The 17865-nt window shown below is 48.8% G+C and overlaps 2 protein-coding genes across 2 annotated transcripts; both read right to left on the bottom strand.

Annotated features, from left to right (window-relative positions):
- Positions 1 to 1884: 1884 nt before the first annotated feature.
- Positions 1885 to 4032, bottom strand: B0T15DRAFT_522639 (uncharacterized protein). Its single transcript, XM_062868641.1, has 2 exons — positions 3350 to 4032; positions 1885 to 3260 (listed from the first exon to the last, which is right to left on the bottom strand). The coding sequence occupies exons 1-2, from the start codon at positions 3712 to 3714 to the stop codon at positions 1943 to 1945; spliced, it is 1683 nt and encodes a 560-aa protein (XP_062723584.1). The 5' UTR covers positions 3715 to 4032; the 3' UTR covers positions 1885 to 1942.
- A 1492-nt stretch (positions 4033 to 5524) lies between these two features.
- Positions 5525 to 7250, bottom strand: B0T15DRAFT_85528 (uncharacterized protein). Its single transcript, XM_062871392.1, has 2 exons — positions 6765 to 7250; positions 5525 to 6689 (listed from the first exon to the last, which is right to left on the bottom strand). Exons 1-2 carry the CDS (start codon positions 7027 to 7029, stop codon positions 5962 to 5964), a joined length of 993 nt encoding a protein of 330 aa, XP_062723583.1. The 5' UTR covers positions 7030 to 7250; the 3' UTR covers positions 5525 to 5961.
- Positions 7251 to 17865: the final 10615 nt, after the last annotated feature.

The raw sequence follows: 17865 nt of genomic DNA, 5'->3' as shown, positions 1-17865 counted from the left end.
AAGCAGAACGAGTAATGGCTAAGTCCGAGGTTCATAATAAAATTACTAAGTGTATTAACGTGATTTATAAACGAGTGTTACATATAAGCGAGTGTTACAGTCCCCACTACCCCTACCACAACTATCCTCCAAAATACAACAACAACAGCATCAACCAACTACAATTACATCAGAAATAGCTGAATCAGACGATTCTGCAGCCTCCTGGCAGGTACAGGCATTATGGCCAGGCTTGCCATATACACTATAGCACCGAACACCTGTACGGACCCCCCCTGTACCACTACCACCCGGCTGTATTCCTTCAACTACCTCCCTACCCACAGCCTTCTGGGCTAGCATATCCTGCGTAGCCTGTATAGTAATTGATCCTCCAAGCTGCACACGTGTTCTTTTAGCTCTCCGGCGCTTGCTTAGTACTTCGTTGGCCTTACGGAGCGAAGAGACCTCTGACTTAAGAAGGGCCATCCGGTGCATTACGGCCATTGTACTCTTGGCCAGTTGGTCTACTGCAGTTAACATTGAGGTCGGGGAGCTGTTTTGGTGGTTGGTAATACGGGTCTTAATAGCTATTGACTATACGTTGGCTTCTTGAGGGTTGTATGGCGTCTGGAAGACCCAAGGTTGTACAGTGCCGGGCCGTGAGGTTGGGGGCGTTGGCGTACGAAGTCGAATATCCAGTTGAGAGAGTACTCGGTCTGGGTCGTACGGTACTAGGCCAGCTCCTGCAAAGCCACCCTATATATTGCTCTCTGTTATAGAGGTAAAAAAAGCTTCGCGAAAGGCGCAGAGGAAGTCGAGCTTGCTAACGTGGTTGATATATGCCCGGATCAGATCCTCGATTTGGCGACCATACGCCCGCTTCAGTGGTCCGAAACAGCCAACGTCGAGTGGCTAGCACTTATAGGACGAGTGTATAGGCATACAGAGAGTCTTGATATTGTTGTCCTAACAGTAGCGTTTGAATTCGGTCGAGTGGTGGCTCTTATGGCCGTCAAGGATCAATATCCGGTAGGTGCCCTTTGTACGGGACTTTGTATAGTAGTCGAAGTGCTTGATCTAATTGAGGCCTACTTTATTAGTAGTCCAGCTGTTGTTAGTAGTTGCGATCCGCCAGATAAGTGGAAGGCCGGCCTCGGTATACTAGCTACTTAGATAGTACTGCCTAGCCAAGATAATGAACAGAGGGATAGCCCAGCCAAGAGTATTGACTCCCTGGATTACTATTGCCTACTTGCGATTGCCGGGCTGGGCTAGCTTTGCCTTGCTATAGCCGTCAGAGGTTATAACTACTATACTAGCATAGATAATACCTATTATAAACCTAGTCTTGTCAAAGTTATAGATATCGTCGTCGACAATACTATACTTGGCCTTGACATTCTATACAAGTGCAAACCACTCGCCAATAACCTTTGGATCCTCGCACTTGGCCCTCTGGTAATCGTACCGACGAACAAAACGCATCTTGAGCTCTGGCTGGCGTTTGACAAAGTTGTAGGCCCAGAGCTTCCCAACAGGGGGCTTGTCGCATAGACGTAGTAGTTGGTTGGCCATATCTTCTACAGCCTGCAGTCTAGGTGGAAATGCACGTGCAACTAGCACAATAATATACTGAACAATAGCCTGCTCTTCGGATTCAGTGAGCTTCTTCAAATTGGCCGTACAGTCGCGTCGTATAGGCATGCCACGGAGTCGTCGAGAGAGGGTTATAGCTGTTACGTCGTAGAGCTTAGCTGCGGCTCGAAGGCTTAAACTTTTGTTATTTCGAATAGCCTCGAGGGCCAAGATTACCCTTGCTTCCTTGGAAGTAGAAGCCATATTAGGTTGTAGAAAAGAATGATGTTATATGCAAGGAGGACGTGTTATGGTGGGGGCTGTAACACTCGCTTATATGTAACACTCGCTTATAAATCACGTTATCTGAACGGCTATTAAGGTATCAACTTCTATAGAACTCTGTTGTCATATTCCCGCCCATCCCTTTCCAAACTAGAGCTTTCCAACTAAGTTCCGACGACGCTGACCACGTGGTCTGGTTGACCTCTCCGTTGACGCCAACCACAAATACGCCCACCTTCTCGGGCTGCGTGTTCGTGATATTCACCAGCAGAGGCGCGCTATTCCCAAACACACCCAAGTCCTCCCACTCCGAAGCCCACTTCAGCCCCTGGAGAACCCGATGCTGCAGACGATCGTTGGTCCCCAGCGCCACCACATCCACCCGCGAACCGGACCCCGTGACGGCCACCGACGGCACGCTCTGGAACGAGCCACCCGCATCCTCCAGCGGCGTGTAGCCCCCGCCCGTGGTCCAGGTGAAGTGGTACATGTGCCGGTCCTCACCAATCCCGAAAAAGTCCAACCTATCCCCCGTCACCTCCACCACCACCGGCTCCCCGACGAACTTGCCGCCCCGGTTACTCGGCGGCGTCCAGCCCGTCTCCTTGCTGTACTGTGTGTGCCGCACCGCCCCGTCGTCGGCGCCATACACCACCAGGTCGTGGAAAAACGGATACGGCCGACACACCACGCCCGGCGGCACGCCCGGGGCGAGCCCGGGGCCGTCGAAGTGTATATCCCTCCCCCACGGCGCGTTGCGCTCCACAGCCCAGTGCTCCTCGAAGCCGGCGCCCACCCCGAAATTGTGCGCCACGCCCGTGTCGTCCGCGAACCACAGGTCCGGCCGCGACCCGTTGAGGTTGCACGCCGAGATTGGGCTGGAGGCTGGGAAGCCGCCGAGGACTTCCCAGGTCCCTGGTCGGTAATGGGTCTTCTCGTCGTCGTCGTCACTGAGGACAAACTTGAGCGTGTGCACCATGTGACTCGGGTCCGAGAGCGCAAAGACCGACGCGCGCGTGCCGTTGCCCCAGGTCAGTGCCGACGGCTGGCTGAGGTAAGGCCCGCTGCCGCCGGCGGTGATGGTGGTGTCGTTGATGGCGATGGAGGCGAGGCTTTGCCATTTTGTTGTTGTTGAGGAGGAGGAGTCTGAGGAGGTCGGCCAGGAGGGGGAGAGGGCCGAGGCGGCGGCTGAGGTGTACCATATCGCGTTGTCGACGCCGCGGGCGAAGAGGAGGATGGTCGCGGAGGAGGAGGGGGGCCAGGCGCCGAGGGAGGCGGAGGCGAGGATCTGCGGGCAGACTTGGTCGCGGCAGGCGCTGCGCTGCGTCGTGCCGTTGAAGACGGGGCTGTTATTGTTGCTGTTGTTGTTGCCGCTGTCTGCGGGAGAGGGGGTTGAGGAGTTGGAGTTGTTGTCGGACCTGGCGTGAGAATTGGCTAATGATTAGCGAACGTTGCTTTGCAGGGCAGGATGGGGAAGGACGGGATACGGGAAAGGGAGGGAGCTCACCGCGTTGCGACCACGGCGCCCACCACGGCGCCAACGATGATTAGCCCGGTGACAGTGATGGCGCTTAGTATCCAGCGCTTGCGCTTCCACCACGGCTGTTTGTGTGGGGCAGGAGCTCCCAAGGCCTCGTCGGCTTTGCTCACGTCGCTCAATTCGTGCAGCTCGCTCAATTCGGGCGCATCGGCGACCTTGCCATATGGAATCAGTGGCGCCTGGGCGTAATAAGAAGGGTGTTTGAGCTCTATGGGAACAGCCTCTGGCAGGGAATTCAAGAGGACGGCCTGCGGCGCATCGGGTCCGTGATGTACGACCTGTAAACCCGAATAATCGGGCTGAGCCTGGCCGCCGTCCCACCGTGGCTCCATCGTGTCAGAGTCTCAGGTTCGATGATGTGGTCGAGTCATTGTGTTTAGTGAGGGAGGAAGAAGACGGCGAGGAAGTTAAAAAGATTGTCTTCCTTCGGGAGGCATCCAGGCGAAATGTTTTATTAGTGTGTGCGATGCTGCCGAACTAGGAAGTCTAGGATTGTATGCGTGTGGGCCTGTACTTCCAGGTTGCAGTTGAAAGTCCGACCAGGCCAACGAGGGAGCGTATGGGAATTTCCGTAGGAACCGAAAATGGGTCTCTGTGCCGGAGCCGTGCAGTGAATTACCCACTTTGGCACTCACGCTTATGTTGTATTTATTATTAGGGAGAATGGCGGAGAGCTGAGGTCAAATATCTGTGCCTAGCGCAGCTGCGCAATAGGTAAATAAGCGATGATGGCAAGGGTGAGTGCCTGGATTCGTCCATAATAACTCCCCAGGATTCCAGACCGTACTCCGTACTGGAGTCTGGAACCGCCATTTTGACAGTGCTTCAATACTCCGATGATTCAGTGAGATACTGTGCCGCTGCGCGTTTCATTACCCGGCACTTATACATAAGTTACTAGTAGTACTTGGATGTTTGTCAGGTTCATCACCGTGGTCAACCGCTCTCTTATAGATGAATCAGATTTCGAGTTAGCTCACAGTAGGCGGTGCTGTGGATTGCTGAACCTGTAAGTGTCAGCTTCGTTGAGGAAGGAATATAAACTTGGACCACAAGTCGGCCGGTTTTCGATAGGGCTACATCAATCCGACGCTATCGAGGGCATCATGCGCTTGAATCATCTTCTAAAGTAGGTCCATTATAGTTCTGAAGTTGAATATCTGATGTTTGTTCTTTCCTGTTAAACCTCACAGTATATATCATCTTCTCTGCGTGTCTGGTTTTCCGACCGAGAAGCTTAATAGTCGAAGTTCCTGGTCTGTTGGACTAGATAGAAGACACAGCAATATAATGAATTCGACATGCCACCTAAGTACCACGTCATTGGACCCTATAAGGAGAAGTAGGACGTGAAGAAGGAAGTCGTGGTGAACAGGATAACATTAAGGCAAAGCAGCAACTCGGCTAGCTCAGCCTCTTCCTACGATGGTAGGTGATCCAAAGTATACGTCTCACCATGTGCATGGTTTGGCCTTGACTTGCTTTCGACTAAGGTACCTACGTAGCGTAGTTGTCTCGAATGAGGGCCAGATGGTGACATGGTGCGTGTGATGATGGGATGGTTGACCTGCGCCCAGCGCCCACCATTTCCACCTTCCTCGCCGTTTGCAGACGGCACCTTTGCTCCCACACACCGCACGAGACCAATGGAATTTCACCACCGCCCTCACGACATTGCGCCCACCACCGCACCGACTAAAATATGACGATGCATTTGGTCACTAGGCCGCCCCGCCGGGCGATCCCAGGGAATATCGGCCATCGCTGGTTTCGCGCCCCAGCTGTCCTTGGATCTCGCCAATATTCCGGGCTGTGGCTCAACGAAAACAGGGCATTGATGCCTCAATCGTCCGCCAGATGAGCACGCCTGCCCTTATTCCATACACAATCGCCATGATGGAAGCATCGCGTCTACCCCGTCCCGTTGTCGGGAGCTCGGTCACCGCCTTGCTTGATAAACTCCATTCCAGGCCCGATCACCTCGCTACCTGTGTCCCGCACCTGCCGACTGGCCTTATACAACGGGTCAACCAGACCTACGACATAATGGACGCTATGGTGACCGACTTTGCAGCTTGTGCCTTGATGCCCATCCCCGCAAGCGGCACGGCTAAACCAACAAGTGTATCACTCTCGCCGGCCGAACATTTTCGCTTCCGTCGCGCCTTCTATCGATTCGCCGCTGTTTTATACTCTCGTTCAGCATCGTGCCTTCGCTGACGATAAGTATCGCGTGTTCTTCTCGAGGCATCCCCCTAGCTGGGAACGAGCAGCTAGGTAGCTTGCATCCACAGGCATCTAGGAACAATGCTTGACCGAGGTTTGTTAGCCGATGCTAAAGGGACGCTTGGGTTGGGTTCGTTGCTTGAGCTGTGCGAAGCTCCTACTTTGCTAGTCATGAGACTAACAACGCCTAAATTGTAGCTATCTCTGGGCGTCGAATTCATCTACAACTCGGTTCTATCTTTGTGGACTCGATTGGTGGAAATGTCAAGGAAAATTCGAACTTCCATCACCGTTGGGGAAGTCCATCTTTCGACCAGACAAGACTAGATTGGCCACGCCTTATCAGTGTCGCGTTACTGCGCGCTATGAGGAGAAGCAGTATGGGAAGAAGGACTGGTGGCGACAGGAGAATACAACGGAAACCCGGCTAGCTCGGCTTCTCCCTGCTGAATGTGCGGATGGTAGCCCTGCAGCTCATGCGCGACCGGCTCCACGGGCAGCTCCGACTTTTGACTGTGACGAGCGTCCCCGGCGTAGTAGGTCGTCATCGGGAGCCCCTGGGCCGGCTGCGGGTACGATCCTGGCATCGGCCCGGTGGCCTCCGCCATCTTCTTGATCTTGTTCAGCTTCCACCACAGATAGGCGACTGCCCCGACGAGGAGCGCACCAACAGCCGCGCCGACCCCGATGCCCGCCTGCGCACCCGTGGACAATCCGGTCGACTGCCCGGAAGGTTCGGCCTGGCTCTGGTTGTCTGTTGAGTCCCCCGAGGCGGTTTGGGCGGGAATGGTGTTGGCGCTCGATGTAGCGGCCGTTGACGGCTCTGCCGAATCCGTGGTCGGCTGGGCCGAGGCGTCACTGGTCTTTGAGGCTGAGGAGGACGTGGTCGAGCGTGGCGTCACCACAACATATTGCCTGGATTCTGAATTCAACAAAGCCCAGGTCTTCGGATTCGACGGGGGGACCTCGAACCGGCCGACGCCTCCATCGCAGCAGTTCGGCATCTCGTCACAGCAGTAGGACGTATCGCGCCCCGTGACGTTGGAGCAGGGGACCAGGTCGTGGCCCACGCTATCCCAGTCTAGATTTTTGTGCGTCAGCATTCACGGGCCGGTTTCTACGAACGTTCTGTAAAAAAAGAAATGGGTGCACCGACTAAGACAGAAATGGGGACATTCGGGAGACATCCACGTCTCGTCCGTACATGAGCCCCGAATCACCTTCCCGTCCTTGCCCTGGCAGAGCCCGTTCTCGAGGCAGGCGAAGCCGAAGGGTGCCCCGGCACAGCAGGGGCTGTTCTCGGCATTCTCGTCGCAGGCCCAGTCGATGCCCGCTTCGTTGCCGTTGGGGTAGTAGCACTTCTTCCCGAAACATGTCCGCAGCAGGGCGAGCTGGACGAGCAGCGAGAAGAGGGCCCTCATGGTGGTGCCGAAAGACAGTCAGTCGCCCAGAGTTCTTCAGTCTTCTTGAATTCACCGCCACTGCCCGCCCCTAGCGAAATTGAGTGACGCGATTGTCTGTCCTCTTGTTCGCGTTTTGGAGATGAGATGCCACTGCCGCCGGGGGGCGCTGCCACGTTGGACATGAACGTCGGGGGCGCCAGGTGGTGAAAGAAAAGGAGAATTAGGGGAGCATGACGAAGGGAAGAATAAAAGGTTCGAAAAATGTCGCCGGGATTCGAGACGCGAACCTGAAGTCGACCCTCCTCGGCCCCCAACTTTGCGGCGCATGCAGGGCCTTCAGGGGTGTCATGCATCATCTCAAAAGCTTGGCCCGGCATAAGTTCAGGTATGTAGCTTTGCTGTCACTGCTGCGCCGCCGCTCGTCGTCGTTGGGGGCCAGCGAGCTGTTCCACTAGGTCGCCATGGAGCCAATGATCTCTCAATGGGCCCGACCCAGACTATTCTTCTTCGAGTGTTAGCTTATGCATGGGCGCTTATTTTAGACTTTGCTGGTACGGATTAACGTTACCTATCGATGCAGATCTCAGCCGGACCCCGGACCACCGGTTCTTCGCCCGAATTGCCGCGAGCGGTGTGCCCCATGGGGGAAGGGGGCAAAAGAATCTCTATGTTCGGGGTTTGCACAAGTTGAAAGCGCCTGCGATTCACTGCCAACTATTCCAGATGCAACTGGGGCGCTTAGATTCGAAGACACATACAGTGTAGACTTTCCTTGAAAGAATGAAGAAAACACAAGCTCGTCAGGAGAGCTACCCCCGGCTTAGCCCCGGATAGTACACAAATCCTTCGCCGAAGCGGGGACACCACCTGAGATCGCCCACGGACTTTACTCCGAACCACACAGGGGCACATGAAGTCATATATTTCGAACCGGCGACCTTCGAAGAGACCGCAGCGATCCCGGCCTAAGCGCTTGACCGTTGAGCCATACGCACACAGCGGAGGAGTTATTGGCATCTTGGACCGACTTTATCAATGCCTCCCGCCCTCGGTGCACTCGGGTGGCCTTGCACCCTGCGCGTATCCAACAATGGCCTCCGAGTTCCTGACGACATCTTTCATATCTCGGGACTGGCCGCCTTATTACTTCTTGTCGGTGACGTGCTATTGCTGCCCCCAAACAACAAGTGCATTACACCTCATATCTCCGGCGTGGTGGAAAGTAGCAAGGTGCCGCACGCCGCCGTGTAGATACCGTCGAGCTCCGGGACCGAAGTGCAGGCGGAGGTGTCGCGTGTGTGCTCCCGTTCCCCAATGGCCACGGCTGGATTAAACTCTTCTGACTGGGTGTATTTGCCATCTCTCGCCCGCTGTTGCAAAATCTTGACTTTCGCACAACTGCAATTGATGACTCAGCAAGCACAGGCCAAGCCCTCGGCCGAAGTTTTGGCGGCCGGGAACCCGTTCGCGTTCCCGGAGTGGGGCCGGCGCCGTAACGACTGCAAACGGCGCCGGCGACGGAGGCCGGAAGGCGTCGCCCATTCTACTTCATTCACACCCTATTAAGTCACTTAGCTCGCACCTGCGCATTCGCGATGGCGGTGCATTTCCGGCGCCAGGATCCCGTTCCCAGGATCCCGTTCCCGGTTCGGGGACGCGAACCAACTGCACCCGACCCTCGAGCCTCGGTGCTGGCCTTGGTGGCCTTAGCTCGCTCATGCTGTCGTGGCCTCCCGCTTTCCCCCCTAAACCCTAGAACTCCCTTCTCCCTTACCTTCTCGTCGTTTTTCCTACTCCTAACGCTCTCCTCGACTCACGATGATGGTACCACGATAGTCGCGCTTCTTTGGAGCGGGCTAGAGTAGAGTTAATGCGCTCCTCTAGGCTTATATAGCTAGCGCCATCGAGGAGGAAGGCAATAAGAAGCTCTCTGTTGCTTTAGGTACAAAGGTGAAGCACGATAGAATATAGGACACCTAGACTAAGTATATCTCCTCCCTCTTCTTTTTAAGCTTCTTTAATCTAAACTACATCTCGATATAAAGCCTAAGAGAATGTTTCGATATACTACTAATTTCTACTATCTTATAAAGTTTTTATAAACTTACTAGAAAGAAAGAAGGTATAATAGTGAACAGGTGCAGAGACTACTACAATTATACCTAACATATATACATACCACTGCTTAGTATAGTGAGGTTATATATCAGCGTGAGAGAGGAGAGAGATCAACATCTCATAGATAGATCAGGTGTCCCAGACTCGACAGCTATAAATCATAGATAAACTGAGTCCTCTGCTTCTAATCAGAGGATGACTGAGGTCATGAGCTCAATAGCATGCACTATTAGGTCCGGGCCGAAGCCTAAAGATAGGATCCAAAGGAAGGCTCATTCTAATCAAATATACTCCGGCCCTAAACACACCGCTAAGAATCAAATGCAATGCAAATCCACTAAAAAGAAGTGGAGCCTAACTGCTAATCGCATGCTGTAGCTCTCTGCCCTAGTACAATAGATAGATATAGCGCTCTCTAAATATATATAGCTTAAGCTCCAGCATTAATGCTAACTAAGTGAAGCTATAATAATGTCGACTCTTGCTACTTCTAGATAGGCTTTACCTAGGATTTATTAACCTTAAATATTTGAGCACTAATCTAGATATTTCTATATTAATATATAGAAACCTCTCATAAAAAACATATTATACTAGACCTTAAGAAGCGCGCTATAGTCTATATAGTCAACTCTACTTATAGTATTATTAAGGTTTAGCGGAGGCTATTGAGTCATCTATTTATTAGAAGCAGAAGCTAGAGAACAAGGTTAAAAGGCTTCTAGAGAGAAGGAACTAGCTAGGCAACGATGCTAAGAATATAATATATATAGCAAGCGCGACTAAGATCTAACCACTACTACTAAAGACCAGAACCTAAGACTATTAGGAACTCTTACTATCTAACAACGACTACGAAGCCTTACTAGAAGGATCTAAACTAGATAAAAGCGACGAACTCTTAACTAAAGTATAATCTACCATCAATGAAAGACTCAGAGAAACCTCGGGATATATGCTCTCCTAGAGCGGCATAAAATCGGCGTCTTATAAAAGAGGTATGCTCGAAAGAGCTGGGGGTGCTGAAGAGGCCTCAACTGCTACTACCGCCTCTGCCGTCTTATATTTTTCTCGCTCTAACTCCTCTATAGTATCGATGCCTCGGGAAATGGCCCGCGCCATCTTCTCGAACTATATCCACTTCTAAAGATGCAGTCGGTCAATTTTAGTATCTAAGGACACTCGCTCCACTTCGGCAGCAGCTATCTTATTCTCCAACTTACTATACTAAGCCGCTATATATTAAAGTTATTAGACCGATATGCTCTAAGCATTATAAGATCGGTAATTGTAAACATACTCGATATAGAATGAAGAAACATTAGACGAGGCCTTGCATTCAAGACTACGCTCTTTATAAAAGAAATAAGAAGATTTTACTGCTACTAACGCTTATAGGATTACCTCAAGAAGATAGTGACGTTCCATGACTTTAACTTTCGACTTTACTAAAGGCTTCCTAACTCGATTCGATATTTTGTTAATATCTACCACGATAATATATAAGAGAAACTAGAATATACCTATAGAGTAGGATATTAGCGCTATTTAAAGTTGTAGAGAGCAGGTTATTAGAACTTTCAAGACGAAAGGCATAAAGGAGAGGCATTATATTATAAATATAGCTATATATAGTAGCTTAGCAAAGCAGAAGTAAATGTTCCGGGCTAATTATTTAAAGATAAGATATAACCAATCATGAAGGGAGCACGAACGTAGGCCTCGTACTAGGATAGGAGCGATGAGAGCGACAAATGCTCCTAGCAGGATAGGAGCGACAAGAACAATACTCGCTTCTACTACTCCTATAGATAACTAAGGAGAAAGCTATATATAAGTTTATACTCACTAGGTCTATAGACATTATAATAGCTTTCTTAGTAAGCAATTCAAGCAATAGCCTTTACTTATTATATAGACATTGCAGCTAGTATTATTATAAACCTCTTAGCTTTATAGAGACCTTAGGCTAACTAATAGTATCTTTGATAGAAGAACTCTTTAGAGGTAGGACTATCAGGGTTTCGTCATAAGAAAGCAGTTCACGCGCCTATATTTTTCACTCGCTTATAATATATATTAAAGATAATTAGCTATTTCTTAAATATTAAAAAGCTAGCGTGGTTGATAAGCGAATGCTCCAGATAAGCGAATACTCTACAAAGTTGCACCTATATAACAAAATGTATATCAATCCCACCAAAACCGCTTCAAACAAATGAAACTACTCGGAATCGTCTTCCTCAGACGTTTCCACAACTATCTGACAGGTACGCGCATTATGGCCAGGTTCGCCGCAGGTGCCACAGCGCCGCGCGCGCGTCTCGACCCTCGGCTTCCGACCACTACCCGCCCATGTTTCCTCCTTTATCTGCACCTCAACCTCTCTCTGACCCTGCAAGTCCTTTGCATCTTATATAGTAAGCAATCCTCCTTGTCGGAGCCATTGTTTTTTAGCCTGCCGACGCCTGCTTAGTGCCTTATTTGCTGCTTGGAGGCTTTGGTTCTCTGCTCTTAACAATGCTAATTGATATATAACCTTAGACGTCCCTTTCGCAAGGATATCAACTGCTCTTAAAATCTCGGTTGGAGAGCTATTTTGATGCCGGGCAATTCGATTCTTGATAAGGGCGGACTACGAGGAGGCTTTGGCTAGATTATTCGGGGTCTTGGAAACCTAGGTATAGGCACTGCCAGGCCGGGAGTTCGAGGGTATTAGTATCTTTAGACAGATGTCGAGCTGGGAGATCACCTTCTCAGGATCAAACGGAACGAGTCCAGCGCCTCTAAAACCTCTCTGAATATTTCCGGGCGTTATTACTACCTAGTGAGCTACAAGGAATACGGGAAAGAAGTCTTCTTTAGTAATTGTTACGAACCAACCATATAACCCGACCTGGTGGGGCTATGCAGGTGATGAGGTTACCAATCGGGAAGCACGAGGCAGTAAGATGCCCCACATGGACGCCCGAGGACGACGGCGAGCACGGGCGTCCATAGAAAAATAGCTAGTATATAGTCATTTGTTCTAGAGGACTCTGGGAGTTCTCCAGTAAGCAATATAAGCAGTAAGGTAGCCCTATATTACTATGCAGACATTGCGACTTGCATTGTTATGAACCCTTTGGCTTTACCGCGACCTATAGTCCGACTAGCAATACCTTCGACCGGCGAACCCTTTTAGAGGCAGGACTGCCTATGGTTTCGTCATACGTTGCTTACTCCCTTTGACTCTATTACGGTTCAGATCGAAGGTACCACCAACTATCATGGCGCCCTAGACACCTAGCACCCCGGAATCCCAGAGCCAGGCCGCAACCATACGACAGATGCAGCAGGCTCTCGAGGCTCTCAACGCCAAAATCGCCCAGCTTAAGGCCGAGAATGGCCATATACAACAGCTCGTCAACGAGGCCTATAACGGCAAGCCCAAGGACAAGGCCAAACTCGAAGTACCCCCTAAATATAGAGGCAATAAGGAAGGACTTACTAGATTTCTTATATCTATAAGGGCCTATCTCAAGTACTACCCGGACAAGTTTGCGGACGAATCTGCTAAAGTTATATTCATCTCCTTGTGGCTCGAGAGGAAGGTACTTCGATAGTTTGAACCTACCCTTAAGGATTGGCTAACTAATAGTACAGACGCTTAGGACGATTTCACTATTGAAATTTTCAAATCGTACGATAAATTTGAGCAGGAAATCTAGAAGGTGTTCGGAGACCATAATAAGAAGCTCTATATATAGGAGCGACTTATACGCCTAAGGCAGACAAAGTCGGCGGCTGCCTACGCTATATAGTTCCGCCAGGATTTACTTCGGTACGAGATCAATAACGAAAGTCTTATATAGTTGTTCTACGATAGCTTAAAGGAAGAAGTCAAGGACGAACTATATTAGAAAGACCGACCCGATACGCTTGACGAATATATCGCTATAGCTATCCGCATTGACGATCGGATTTATACCAGGCGCCAGTAGCGCAAGGGATATAGAGCTCAGCCTACATTCGTCAAAGCCAATGACAAAAAGAAGCGACAGTACCCTAGTATATTGTATAGTACCTATACTAGTCCTATGGATATTGACGCCACCTAGTGTAAGGAAAAGGGACGGAAGGATAAGTCCTAAGCCACCTATTTCAACTGCGGCAAGAAAGGATACTTCAAGTAGGAATGCCGCAGCAAGAAGAACTAGAAGTAGGTGCCCGGCAAGGAAAACACTACGATCGATAAGTCAACCTACATGGTTGAAGTAGCTATAGCAAGCTATACCAAGGATGACTTCGATAATATAGTCGACCGGGGTATGGCCGAAGGAAGTATTAACGACTCCTCTTAGTTAGGAAGCAATAGCCCCTATGTTACGTTCGAAGAGCCTATTATAGGCTACGATATTGCCGCCGCTATAGCATTACAACTTATAGAGAATTAGGGATTTCAATTGACCTAGAATGAAGAAGGGCAATAGAGGATATAACAATTGGGCGACAAACCTATTGGCCCAAACCCCATCTTTCTCGCTTAGCGCCTTTAGGAGGCCGAGGAAGAACAAGCCGAGTTTCAAACGGTTACCCGAAGACTTGCGGAAGAAAAGGCTCAGGCTATAAGCCAGCTGGAATTCGTCAAGGCCAAGTTAGTTAGGGTCTAGAAAAAGCACTACTCGAACTTATAGGATAGACCGGCATAAGACTAAGGCCAAGATAGGAGGAATAGTAGAATTAAGAACCCCGAGACCGAGTACTAGAAGGCCTAGAGCTAGCGAAGACTTAAGGGGCAGGAACCATAAGATTAGGACACTTTTTGGAGCAAGAAGCCGTACAACGGCGTCGGGGATAGCAATGCGGTATATATCTGGATTGGCCTAGGCTACCGGAACCGAAGACTTCTGAAGAAGGTACTGGGTTGGCTGATGAACTCGGGCCGGCTAGGGGAATACAGGCTCGCTCGGAACCTTGATGACGAACTGGAAGCTAGGGAGCCCGGCTAGCCATACCCGTGGCCACGGCTTAGCCGGGCTAGTACCCTACTAGCCGTTGGCCCAAGGCCTTCCCAAGGCCTTTTTCTTTACTTGCAGCAGCGTGTATCACTGGAACCATGTCTTTCCTATTATTTTTGATGAAGGTTTTCACCCGGCCTAAACGGTACGGTTTTTCCTTTGTACATAGCAGTAGAGGGTCCGGCGCGCCTTGTAAATAGCTAGGCATAGCGGAGTAGGAGAATATATATATATATCTGGATTAGATTCGGCCCGCGTTACGAACCCTACAAAGAAGACGTACTTCGACTCTAACCCTAGCGATATAACCATGTCTACGTCCTATGGTTCCAGTGCATCGTATACGAATGCCGATACTACTTTCGATCGAAGTTCGACAATGACTTTTGGCCCGATAGGCCTACCGACCGAAATAGAGAACCTTGACTAGTCCTATAGGTTTAGGATATAGGGACCGGCACCGACCAGTTCCTATAGAAGGTCGGAAGGACCAGTACATACAATAGAATTAGGGTGACACTATAAAGAACTCAGCCAGAAGACTGCCAGAGGTGGCCCAATAGCACTCGACAATACAAAAGCTAGGATTGCTTAATCTATATATAAGCAAAGCTCTAGGAACACTATAAACGCAAGATACGCATATAAAGATGGATAACGCCTTGCGAACGGCAAGAGGAAGGAAGAAGAGCCAACGAAATTCGACAGTTGTTCGATAAACTCCCGAGACTTAGACCGTAGGACGGTAACCAAGAGGTATAGAAGGATAGGGACACCTATCTAGACGCTAGGACGGAATTAGGAAACAGTTTAGGGCCCTCTAAGGGGCCCGAAAACCACTAAATCCATTATAACGACAATAGATCCGCGGGTATAGGAAGAACCACGTAAGGAAAAGGATCTACAATCTCCCAGCGAGCAAAAAGGAAACCGCTATAATTTAGGATAACAAACCCGACGACAGAATCTAGGTTATAGCATACTAGAAAGGATTCCAAACATTGGCATTGGTAGATAGAGGATCTTAGGTCGACCTTATCTCGCCAGCACTTGTCAACCAACTTAGGATCCCATAGAGGATCAAAAAGAAACAATATATTGTTAAGGGACCATTTGACACCCAATAGGTCCGACAAGAAATAGAACCACTTAATATTATAGTAGAAGGGAAAACTACCAAGGTAGTATTTGACATTGTTAAAATAGGGCCTAGGAAGGATATAATCCTTGGACGCCTATAGCATCGAGATTATAACCCAGACATCAGTTAGAAGGGAGGTGGCCATCTATAACCTCAAGAATAAAGGTCGTATCCGACCAACCAGATAGAAAGCGCAGACGACGGATCGCAGCAGGGAAGATCGCCCCAGAAGGCGGCCCCTATAGATCTACCGCAAGAGACGGACAGTGCCAGGCAGGGCACTACAAACTCAGGAAGAGGCAGCAGTCACTAGAACGGATAGCGAGAATCGGCAAGACTAGGCTAGAGATAACACCACTTGCAACGATACCCTCGTACGGCTTAGAGAGACACAGACGACATCGAAATCGCTATTATCTCGATCAACGAGACCGGAGAATTCGAATTCCAGGATTAGGTCACCTAGAGAGAAGCAGCTAGTATTACGGCCGGAGACAAGTTCTTATACTACCGAAGTATAGAGAAGAGCGCGGAAATAGGCAAGATCCCGGCAGAGTACTAGGGACACCCGGCGTTCGAAGCAAAGCATCTTAAGGGGCTACTAGATCATAGACCTTGGGATTACGAAATCAAACTCAAGGAAGAAGCCCAGTTGAAGTTCTTTAAGGTATACTATACTAACGAAAAGCAAGATGCTAAGTTGAGGAGATATCTTAAAGAGAATCTTAAGATAGGGTACATTAGACTATCGACATTACCAGCGGGTTACCTAGTCCTGTTTGTTCCAAAAAAGGATAGGAAGCTTCGGATATATATAGACTACCAACAGTTGAATAAAGAGATAGTAAAGAACTAGTATCCCTTGCTATTTATCTCGTAGCTTTGAGACCAGTTGGCAGGCGCCTATTACTTTACTTGCCTCGACCTTCCAATAGCGTACGCCTATATTTGCATCAAGGAAGGGAATAAATAGAAAATAGCGTTTCGTACTCCCTACGGCTATTACAAGTATCTTATAATGCCCTTTGGATTGACAAACGTACCGGCAACCTTCTAGGCGGTCGTTAATTATACAATCCGCCTATTCCTCGACCGATTCGTAGTCTACTACCTAGATAATATCCTTATCTTGTCTAAAACACTCGAGGAACATAAAAAATATATAAGGGTAGTACTAGACGTACTCTATAAGTATAAATTATTAGTTAACAAGGATAAGAGCAAATTCTATATTATGAAAATAGTATTTCTTAGATATAAAATTTCGCCTGGCAGAATTAGGATAGAGCCAGCGAAGATCGAAGCGATTAAAATATAGCTACAACTAACAACAACGATAGAAGTATAAGGATTTATCGGATTCGCCAATTTCTACCGGATGTTCGTCAGGAACTTTGGCGACCTTGCACGACTATTATATAAACTTACGAAGAAAGATATCGAGTTCCGGTAGGAAACCGAGCATAAGCAAGCATTTTAGAAGATTCGCGATACAATCATTGCCGACCTAGTGCTCTAGTTACTAGACCTACAGAAGCCATTTGAGGTAGAAACTAATACGTCCGATTATACGATCAGGGGACAGTTAAATCAGCACAATAAATATAGGAAGTTACACCCAGTTGCATTCTTTTCAAAGAAGCTCGAAGGACTATAGCTTAACTATCCAATCTACGACAAGGAGCTGCTAGCCATTATTAAGGCCTTTTAAGAATAAAGACTATACCTTAGCAGTACAACCTATAAAGTTCAGGTCTATATAGACTATAAGAACTTGCGGTACTTCACTACTACTAAGGTGTTAAACAGACGACAGACTCGATAGGCAGAATTCCTTTCGGAGTTCAACTTCAAAATCAATTACAAGAAAGGCTCGGAAAACGCACAAGTAGATACATTAAGCAGGAGGCCAGATTACTCCAGAAATAGCCAACTAGAAGCCTCGCCACTATTACTTCAACAATAGCCAGACGGTTCTTTACGGTACGCTCCCCAACCGATAGAAGATCCCGACAACAATATGCTTCTACAATAGGGCGAGGACCCCGACTTACAACCTCTGCAACCGTTTGAAGAATATTGCATAGTCTTTAGAGAAGAACAGCTAAGAAAAGACTTCTAGGACCGGAAAAGGAACGACGCAGACGATAAGGCAGGCATCTCTTAGAGAGATAGAGCGTTATAGTATAACGGCAAAGCCTATATCGCACTACAAGATCAAACAGAACTGATTAAGATACTTTACAAGTCGAAGCTCGGAGGATATATAGGAATCGCCAAAACAATCGCCAAGGTTCGGCAACACTATAACTTCCCAGGACTTAGGACTAGAGTTAAAACCATTGTATAGGAATACAACCTCTATAACCGAAGCAAGTCGGTACGGCATAAACCATACAGACTCTTAAAGCCATTGCCAGTTGCAGAACAACTATAGAGTTCGGTAACGATAGACTTTATCACCAAACTACTACTTTCGAAGGATTCAACTACTAGAACGAAATACAATAGCATCCTTACTATAGTTGACCGACTCACTAAGTGGAGCTACTTCTTCCTGTACAAAGAATTATAGTCAGCAGAGCAACTTGCAGA

The sequence above is a fragment of the Chaetomium strumarium genome (genome assembly GCF_033439665.1).
Source record: "Chaetomium strumarium strain CBS 333.67 chromosome Unknown B0T15scaffold_2, whole genome shotgun sequence".
Lineage (NCBI taxonomy): Eukaryota > Fungi > Ascomycota > Sordariomycetes > Sordariales > Chaetomiaceae > Chaetomium > Chaetomium strumarium.
This window is presented reverse-complemented; position numbering and strand designations above follow the sequence as displayed.